Source organism: Misgurnus anguillicaudatus, chromosome 24, assembly GCF_027580225.2.
Source record: "Misgurnus anguillicaudatus chromosome 24, ASM2758022v2, whole genome shotgun sequence".
Lineage (NCBI taxonomy): Eukaryota > Metazoa > Chordata > Actinopteri > Cypriniformes > Cobitidae > Misgurnus > Misgurnus anguillicaudatus.
This window is the reverse complement of record NC_073360.2, coordinates 3,767,513-3,777,915: the sequence shown is the minus strand read 5'-3', so window position 1 is coordinate 3,777,915 and position 10,403 is coordinate 3,767,513. Positions and strand designations below refer to the sequence as shown.

Below are 10,403 nucleotides of genomic sequence, written 5' to 3'. Positions count from 1 at the left end.
ATTAGTTCCAGGTGTATGTCATTTACTTTCTCCCTATTTAAGAGTCCTTGTGTGTGTTGTTCAGTACGGGTTCGTCTGTTGTTCAAGCCAGTCGTTGTCTTCAGTTTGTTCCAGTTAAGTTAAGTTAAGTTAAATTAAGTGTGTTTTGGTTAATGTTTAGTGTTTTGGTTTATATGTTATGTTTAGTGTAGTTCTAGTTTTAGTGTTTTGATCTGTTTGTTTGCCCCCTCGTGGGTTTTTGTTTTCTGTTTTTGTATTTAATAAATTATTATTATTATTTTGTATCCGTGTCTGCTTTGGGTTCTCTCCGTTCCAAATTCCTGACAATGTAGGCTGACATAAAATAAAACACAGACAAACAGAGGAACACTGCTTTTTGCCAAACAATGAATATAGGTTCCCATACAAAGGCTGGTAAAAACTTTAAACAGTCATGTTTAAATTTACTATTTAGATAACCATGTTAAAGTCTACACTAATGTTACATTGTAGTTTAGGTTGCTGTTTGTAATAAAACTGTAGATAGCATAGGAGTAGCCTAGCAATCTATTATGTATATGGACTGTAACCATAGCAACGTTAGCTTACCATGTCATTGGTGCTGTTGATATGGATTTTACTGGCAAGATTTCTAAAAGTCTCTTTACTTCTGAGGTTCAAGCAGCACAGGAGACCGATAGAAACTTTCTGTTGCTTTTACTAGTGCTCTCATTCACAGAATTATGCGTGTGCGGCGCTACCGGACCTGATTGCGACCGCTTTAGTCAATGTTTGTACAGCCGTGGATTTCCAGATTCGGCTCTTTCTAAGAAACGCGTCTATGTTTGATGCGCACCGCGTCCAAATCGCAGTTCAAATACAAAATGAAAGTAATAAATGAACATGCTGCACATAGCACCCGGAAACTGAAATACGAACTTTATTTTACCCGCAGCTTTTTCCTGTTTGGATGCTGGTCGCGCGCATTGGTCAAAAATAAAAATAACATGGTCTATTTTTGAAATGTAACGAGTTTGAAATCTGTAACGAGTAAAATATTACCAATTTTTTTATCAGTAATGCATTATATTACTGCGTTAGAGCAAAAAGAAATATATTACTGTAATATATTATATTTTGTAATGTGTTATTCCCAACACTGTACATAACGCCCATAAAATTATCGGGTGGAAGGAGAAACAAACTGTACAAGAGCTGTATGATGTATCGATTTTAAATCACGTTACGAAAATTGTTGCTGATGAGACACACATTTTACATACAAACTTTAACATAATGCCCTCTGGAAAACGTTATAGAGTCCCATTGTGTAAGTCTAACCGTCTTAAAAACTCATTTGTTCCCTCTGCAATTAAAATGTTGAATAGGGACAAAACAAATTTTTGAGGCACATTTAGAGATTGTGTATGTGGTAACTAGTGTTTATTATTGTGTATGGTAATTGGGTACTTAACCCTATCTATCCATTGTATGTTTTGTATGGTTATACATGTTTGCACTGGCTGTGATATGATGTCCAAGACAAATTTCTCAGAAATGAGACAATAAAGTAAAGTAATCAAAGCCAACTCTTACTTCCACGGCCACAGCACCACCACCGGACGATGAGGAAGGTCGACCAGTCCCCTAGTCATGAACGTGTTGGAATACTGTTAAGCACCAGCACTCTGCTCTTCTCAGGCAGAGCTCTTGCCTCGGTCTAGAACACGATCACTGACAAACACTGATAAAAGCACTGCACTGCATTTTTCCTTGTGTATACCACCTCCAACAAGAAAACATGGATACAAACAGACTGGGTGATTAGCAAACACTGAAAGTTAGATTGGCATCGAGGGAAAGGCATCAACACACCAAACAGCAGTCGTCCTCACCTCAGTTCAAAGTAACACAGGGCAATACCTTCGTTGTTTATGAGGATTTGGGGCTTTTGGCAAGAAGACAGAACTAATACTAGTGGTAGCACACAAACGGAAAATTTCCCAAAACGTCGGACTGTCCCTTTAACTATCCATACTTCGCTTCTCATAACACATGACCAGTGGCGGTTCTACACGGAGGCCAAGGGTGGCCCGTGCCTCTGTAGACAAGTCCCTGGCCACCCCGTGCTGACTAAATAAAAAAGTATAAATTTATTTTGATTTTACACGCGAGCGCCAAAAACGGAACTAATGCGAAGCAACGTTCTACACTGGCAAATTAGAGCAACGCACCCAACCACTGCACTGTTGCTGGCTGCGGGTGCTGCTCGGCGAGTGTCTCAATTTGTTCCCAATCTCCCGATGTTGTGAATGTGTATGCAGGTTCGGGCACTGGTAAGGACTCTAGCTCACTTGACATTGGGACACTACTTATTCTCCTGTGACGTGGCTGCGCGTTGTGATCATTCACAGCTGTTACTCATCAACAACCGGAAAAACCAACATCTCGCTAACTTTTTAAAGTTTACACATTGTAAAAAGCGCTGTAATTATGTTCTTACATATACGTGCATAAATTGGAGGAATATTATTAAATGTTACATATAAAAATTTTTACAATTTAAAATAAATATTATTTTAAATATTGAGTAGATTGTGGTCCCTAACTGTCTAGCAATGTGTGTTTATATTTAAACTAAAACAAACGTTTGTCTTTATAAAAGTTTATTGAGTAGGCTCGCGTGATTTTCGGTTGGAGGGCTTTAGAAAAGGTCACGTGATTTCCAGTAAGGGAACATAGGGACCATCGATGCTCACTGGTTTTTGCATTGCATGGAATTTTTAGGTAACTAACGTTTGGCATAATGGCAGACTACCTAACCACAGTGCCCTGACTACTGAACAAGGGAGCTGATGAGACCCCAGCTCCTCTTTTGCACCTGCACTCACTCTTGTTTTAAATAAATATGTAAATGATTGTAAAGTAAAATAAAGTTTAAGGGGTGGTTTCCCGTACAGGGATTAGACTAGTCCTAGACTAAAATAAATGTAAGAGCTGTCCAACCTCAAAAAACTAGCAATGCCATATCTTAAAATACATCAGTGTCATTTGTTTTGCTTCAAAATGCACACAAGTAATGTTTTTAGTAAGGCATGTTTGTTAACTAGTTATATTTCCTAATTAAACTAAGGCATAGTCCTGGCTTAAACTAATTCCTGTAACCACCCCTATAATCTTTAAATATAATTTCTTGCCATTTTTTTATGTGCCCCTCTGGTAAAACACTGGCCTCTCCTTGGCCCCCCTAGTGAAATTTGTCTAGAACCGCTACTGCACATGACAAATGTTCAAAAGCATTAACCCACCAGATCTGCTTCGCTCTTCTTCTTCTAATGCATATCCAATTCACTCCATTCTTTGTGACCTCCAAACATCCAGTATTCCTTCAAAACACACCACACAGTCATGAAAGCACAATGTAAACAAATGGCTTGTCTTTTTATGTACACACAGCAGCATTCTTGGTTTAAAGTTTTGTGAAACTTTCGTTTTTATTTGTTTGCACTTCGCCATAATTCGCGCTGTTTGGTGTTTTCATCTATCTTGTTCTATTGCAAATTTTCAAGGGCTGCATTGCACACTAGCTACAGCGCCGTAGCAGTAAAATCATGACATTGCAGGCCCTTACATTAGGTTAAGTGAAATCAAACGACTACTCGACAACAAAGATATTTTGTCGACAAATATATTGTCTAAAATAATCTGTGAGTACACATTATAAGGTGACAAAATATACAATTTTAAATAATAGTAATTAAGCAAATTCTCTTGACAGTAACGTTAACTTAACTAGTACTTACCATTTCTTGTGATGTTTTCAAAGTTTTGTGTGTATTCGCGAATCTTGTTTTAGACATGATTACCGCAGAAAGGGGCAGGGTTTGTAAGATATTGCAGTCGTCATGTTGTTTCATTTTTCCGGATTATAGGGATATCTTACTGACATTAATCTCATATATAAAAACAGCCGTGAAAACCCCAAGGGACATGAGTGTGTCATGGTTTAACTGGTTAAATCTAGGTGGATGGCCTCAATGGGTCATTAAAATGTGTTGTGTGAAATCGAAATTGTCATACCTTTTGAAATATAAATTATAGTATTTTACTTTATGACCCTTGAGCTCATTTCGGATGGGATTGGCTTTATGGGGGTAGATGGAGTAATGTAATGTAATTTACCATAGTATGTCTGTAATATTGATGGTAAGTTTGCATGAGATTAAAAATCTCTGTAAAACATTCAGAAGTGGTAGAGGTAACTCGATTAAGCAGCACGTCACCTCCCTCGTCGTCACATGCACATGTTGCTTCCTGATATCACATGAACACACAACCCAGCGACAATGACAAAAACTCGAAATTGGACAAGGGAAGAAACACTGTTTAATTTTGGTTTGGGGGGAACGTCAGTTTCCGTGCCTTTCAAAAGTGGCACAAAATGTTTTTCACTAAAGTTTAATGCCTTACAGAAAATGTTTTTCTTTAAATACAAAAACATACAATATATCAATTGAAAGATCAGACCCTCTACTTTGAAAAAAAACCTTGATTAGTTCTCTTCTTATCACTTCTCAAATATGGGTAGGTTTCTTTAACTCATTCACCGCCAGCCTTTTTGAGGAAAGTTGTCCACCTGCATTTTTGTGTTTCACAAAATTCCTTCCAGGAAAAATGATCTTCTATAAATATATAAACATACAAATTATATCAAATTAAAGAACACACCCTCTGCTTTCAAACAAACAATAAACAAACAAATAAACAAACAAAATGGGGAAAAAACGTTTCATTATATATTTTACTTTTTCCACTTAATTTAACCACTGAAATATGGATATTTCTCTTAAAAAATACAACATTTTGAGCAAAAAGCTTAAAAAATTGCATTTTTGTAAAGGAATTTATGTTAGAGATCAGACTCAGAATGACTATCAAACATAAAGGCAGTTAAAATAAATCATTAAATCTTTTTAACTTCCGTTTTTGATAAATTCGGTATTACACTTTCACTTTAAAATTCGTCCAGAAAGGCGTATTTATTAGTTAAATATTAACTCATAATTGACGAGATAACTCGTCAATGGCGGTGAATGAGTTAAAAACACAAAATGTTTAGCAAAAAGCTGAGAAAATTGCATTTTTGTGAAAGATTTTGATTGAGTAAGAACTCTGTCTATGTTTTGAGGATCTCTGAATCTGATCTCTTTCACGTGATGTGTTGCTTCCGGGATGTACAAGTTGAGAAAAATAATAGCGGTATTTTGCTTATTGCCGGAAATACTGATCATTGGCAAGGAAGTGTTTTCTCTTAATTGAAGAGTTAAATCATCAATGGCCGGGAAAGAGTTAAAGTTAGTTTAATGTGCTATATCCATAAAAATGAAGTATATAAAATGTTTTAATAATTTTAATCAAACACTTATGTCTGTGGTGTTACTAATATTTGAAGTAATAAAGTGTAACACATGAAATTGTCAGAAATATAGCTAACGTTAAGAAAATTAATAAGAAAGAATGCACTCCAATGCAGAAACCAAAGAATGACCCTTTTATGAGGCAAATAATTTTTTTGCGAATATCAGTGAAGTTTAAAGCATAAAGAAGAGGGTTAAGGATTGGTGGTACAACAAGGAACTCTTGTGAAAGAATGACTGACAGCCATATTGGCATTTTTAAATTCACAATGCGACTTAATGTGATTTCAGAAATAATGGCAATCGAAAAATTTAGAAGAACCACTATGTGTGGAATACAAGTTTGATAAGCTTTGCTTCTAAACTGTGATGAGCTTCTTTGACAGATTATAAGAATTTTAACATAAGAATATAATATTAAACACAATGGGATTACAGCTGTTATAATCAATATAAAGAAACCCCAAATAATATTACTTATCGTGTTTGCGCAAGAGAGCTTAACAATTTCATAATTGTGACAGTACACCTTCCACAGTTTGTTATCACACATTGTCAGTCTGGCAGTGAAAAGACCTGAGATAGCAAGGCAAAGCATTGGAAAAATCCAGTGTATAAAAATTAAAACAGTTAGGAACCTTAAAGTAATTATGTTATGGTATTGTAAAGGTTTACTGATTGCAACAAATCTGTCAAATGCCATTAACAATAATGTTGTAAACTCATTTGCTGTATATGAGAAAATGACAAAACTCTGGATGAGACATGCTTCATATGGTATTGCGTGTGTATCAGACAGCAAGTCTGACAACATCCTTGGAAAAAAGGCAGCTGTACCATACACAGAGTTAATAGACAAACATAAAAAATCAGAATGTACATGGGCTGGTGTAATGTCCTTTCCAAAAATGTTGCAAGAATAATAAGGACATTTAGGATTATGATCACACAGTATAAAACAAATCCCAAACTGAACAAAGCATATCTTATATGCCCAAGATTTTCAAACAACATGAAGTAAAAATATGTTTTATTTTCCATTAACACAGAATGTCCTCAGTTCATCTTTTCCCACAGTTGCCCTTGACTTCCTTACAGTGTGCTTAGAGACAAATCCATTAAGACATTAAAGAAAATTTCACAAAAGTGCATAACAGGGAATTAATGTTCTTCTGCAACATTATTGCATTGTGTTTTCAGAAAGTGAATAAAAGATATAATTTTTACAAACACAAAAATCGAATGACAAAAAGTACAAATGTTTTAGCCCTCTGAAGACATTACAAACTTTAAATCATTATTGAAATACCTAAGCCGGGTACTTACTTCAGATGGCACGGCTTCAGGTGAGTTTTGTGTCACCAGTGTATGATTGCACTTTTATATCCTGTTTAAGTGTCAGGAGACCTCCCTGTTCAACTCCATCAAAAATGAGATATGATATCAACCGAATGCACAAATTATAGGTTCATCAAATACTTAACTTGCAATCAAACAGAAAACACTCTGCAAATACAAGTTTGTCTTTTATTTTTATGAAACTTAATCTTTATTTATGTCATTGTCGATTTTGCAAACTGTTCGCATGGTCTGAAACGCTTCACGTGTTAACACAATGATACTAATGTTTATATTTTGTACCTTTTTTTATTTGTCTTTAAATGTCATTTAATGTGGAAATACACTGTGATTAACTTATAAGTACTTATAAATCCATGTTACAATCAGGTTTATTTAACCTGGTTTTTGTGTTTACTTTTAGTTTTCACGGTGCTTATGCAGATGACTGAAAAATAAATGATTACACCCGTTAGAGACTCTCTGCTTATTATCAAGAAAACCAGGGGGCAGCTACAGTGGTAGCCTACAGTGCTTGCCGGGGCACGCCAAGACTAACCTAGGATGCTTGAATGTAAATATTCTAATGTACATCCGGCTTGGTTGTCACATGATCTCTTTATATTTAAATGTTTATTACCTAGCCTGCATCGCCTTTGATGCTCAGATATTTAACCCCTGAAAAAAAAAATAGTTTGTGCAGTCTGAAAAATGTGTGCGGTCTGACAAATCTATTGCGCGGCCACTTCGACTGGCCTGCGCGGCTATGCACGCGTACGTGCAGCTTAGAGGGAACATTGCACATACCCAATTTATAAAACAAAACTGAAGCAAAATTTTTTACTAATTTTAAAGGAACCGTATGTAGGATGGTGGCCAAAAATGGTACTGCAATCACTTTGAAATTACTGTAGGGCGGTGTATCCTATACCCCTCCCCCCTGACTCGAGGTTGCCAGATAGTATAGGCTGCAAGATCCTGCTGTACTGGCTGCTACAAGGAGCTTCCAATGGCAAGTGACGAGACTTACACAGTAATTTTTTCTGTAAATTATGTTAAATGTTATATGAGAGATGTTTTGCAAAGTAATTATTTTCGCAAACATTTACTAATGGTGATAGCCAATATAATCATAAAGATGTATTGTAATACAACATTTCAGCCGTAACATAGATTGTTTTCATACCCTGCTTAAATGTCTTCCCTAGTGGTGCGATATAAAGCTTTTCATAAACGCATTTTGCACGGCGACCATGGAATTTTTTTCTATATGTACGGAAGCATGGGGCTTTTAACCTATACCTACAAACATGGTAGAATATAGCATCCAAAAGTCGTGGGGTCAATTTCATGCCAAATGAAATTTCCACATCCATAACGCTAAAATATGTGATGTGAAAGATACATTGGCTGTACAAAACATTCCAAGTGGGCTAAATTATTCACATCATAGGCAAAAATTTGCTTTTTTATTGGTGTTATGGATGTTAGAACAGTAACAGTAGACATAACAGTCATCATTGTTACATAGCTCAAATTAGGGTAGATTGTCATGCTGAAAATCAAGCCATAGAAATGACAGCTGAACTTACAGCATGGATCCTTTTTGCCAAACTCTTGGTCCCATGTCACATATCCAAGCTGTGCTGCAGCCCAAGGTCTTTGTACTTTCCTTGGAAAAATAACATGTACAATTAGTTCACTAATGCCGCCACCCCCCCTCCAAAAAAGTTGATATAATTATACAAGAAACACACAATTTTAGTACCAATTTAATCATTAGTGCAGAGATCTGGACATGGTCATCAGTGCAGACCTCCACTAGTCTCACTTCCTTCAAAAGAGTGTCGACTGTCCGCACAAATACCTCTCTCTACATGATCACAGAATTTCGCCCAGTCTCCCTTTTGTCCACAGTGATGACAGAGATTATTTCCCTGGATTCATTCTCCATGACAGTGTATGTACAGTACTGGGCGCAATGTCCAGGGCTGTCCATTCTTCCATCCGCTATTTAATTTGTTAAGAATCAATGATTTTCACAGAACATCAAATTGACATATCGACACTACTCTAGCCTACATGAATAAAACGTGCAACATTACCTACTATCACCACATATCTGTCTTTTAGGTGATGTATTGCCTCAGTCTTCCTCTCCTCCCAAAACTCCTTCACAGTATCTACACCCTACGTGTCCTGAATTGTGAAAAATTAACTACGGTCCACCATCCCCATGTTCATAAACTGAAACAGAAGCAAGACTTTGGCGTAGTTGCTTCCTGAGAGTATGTTGCTTACCAACATGAAGTCCCCTGCCAGCACCCCGTACCTCACAGTGGGCTGTGGGCTTTTGGACCGGAAGCACAAGGAATGTTGCAAGCTGCTTCAAACAGACCTCATAAGGAAGACCCATTTGCCGATTAGGTCATCTTCAGTCATGACATCCAGTGTATCAGGGAAGTCAGGTTGTTAAAGATTGAGAGTAACTAAATAACATTGGCAATGGTAATACAGGTTAACTTGCAGCATGTGTAGTCCACAATATACGCAAAAAAATGAGGAATAATTTTTACAGAGAAAACGTTAGGCTACTGTCTCAGTTACATTTCACATTGCCATAATGGCCGTGCTTATGTTGTTTTCCTCAGCGTCTCAGCATAATGACAGAGAAATGGGCTCTAATAATGCATTAATAATGTTATCATTGACGACTCGCCGTTTTTATTTCCCAAATAATTCCTTACCTCTTCAATTCGATGACCCACCTCCTCCATATGCACTAACGTAACGGTACTTTGCACAAACATGCATAACTTTGTTTGATTGTCGTGAATATTTGAAATGGCCATTTACATTACGTACAATAAGTTAACCAAACATAGATGAATCTTACCTGTCCAGGAGAAAATTCTTCAAATTGTTCTCCGTTTTCAGCCATCTCCATCTAAAGGCATCTCCTATACAAATCCTTGTTTTATTTGGGACTTTGTCACAACATATTTTGGATTCATAATGAGGTCTTTCATGTTTTATAACATTAGACATTTTATATCCGACACGTTCGTAGCTGCAGCTGTGGTACTAGAGCAGAGCTGGCAACCTGGATGCCGAAACACTACTGACTTGGTAGAGTGATTGGTAGATAGATGGAGGGTGGCACACCAGGCCGAAACACAACATGACAACGTTAACATCATGACAATATCAACATCAGTTGAGGGCTGCAACTTCACTTTTTAAGTGACAATATCCTGGCCGGACCACTGTTGTAAGTGATATAAGTATTTGAAATGAACATGATGTCTAGTGACATATCAGGGCCATTTTATGATTAATTGATATAAATTTCTTACATACTGTTACTTTGAACTCTGTGTATGTTTTGATAATCGTTCTGATCTCTATCAAACTTCTTTTACAATTGTGTTTTTTACGAAAAATACCCATATTTAAGAGATTATAAGCAGAGAAAAAATATACTGTAGATAGAATTTTTTTCCCTGTTTGTTTGTTTGTTTGTTTGTTTATTGTTTGTTTGAAAGCTGAGGGTATTTTCTTTCATTTGATATATTTGTATGTTTATATATTTTTAGAAGAAAATAAATTTTCCTAGAAGGCATTTTGTGAAAATCACAAAAAAATGTTGGCGGGCAACTTTTCAAAAAA

General features: G+C 36.3%; 1 protein-coding gene across 1 annotated transcript; it reads right to left on the bottom strand.

The window, feature by feature from the left end:
* Window positions 1-3,311: 3,311 nt before the first annotated feature.
* Window positions 3,312-9,675, bottom strand: LOC129437427 (olfactory receptor 51I2-like). The gene is made up of 3 exons (XM_055195553.2): window positions 9,631-9,675; window positions 5,503-6,366; window positions 3,312-3,365 (listed from the first exon to the last, which is right to left on the bottom strand). Exons 1-3 carry the CDS (start codon window positions 9,673-9,675, stop codon window positions 3,312-3,314), a joined length of 963 nt encoding a protein of 320 aa, XP_055051528.2.
* Between the last annotated feature and the right edge of the window lie 728 nt (window positions 9,676-10,403).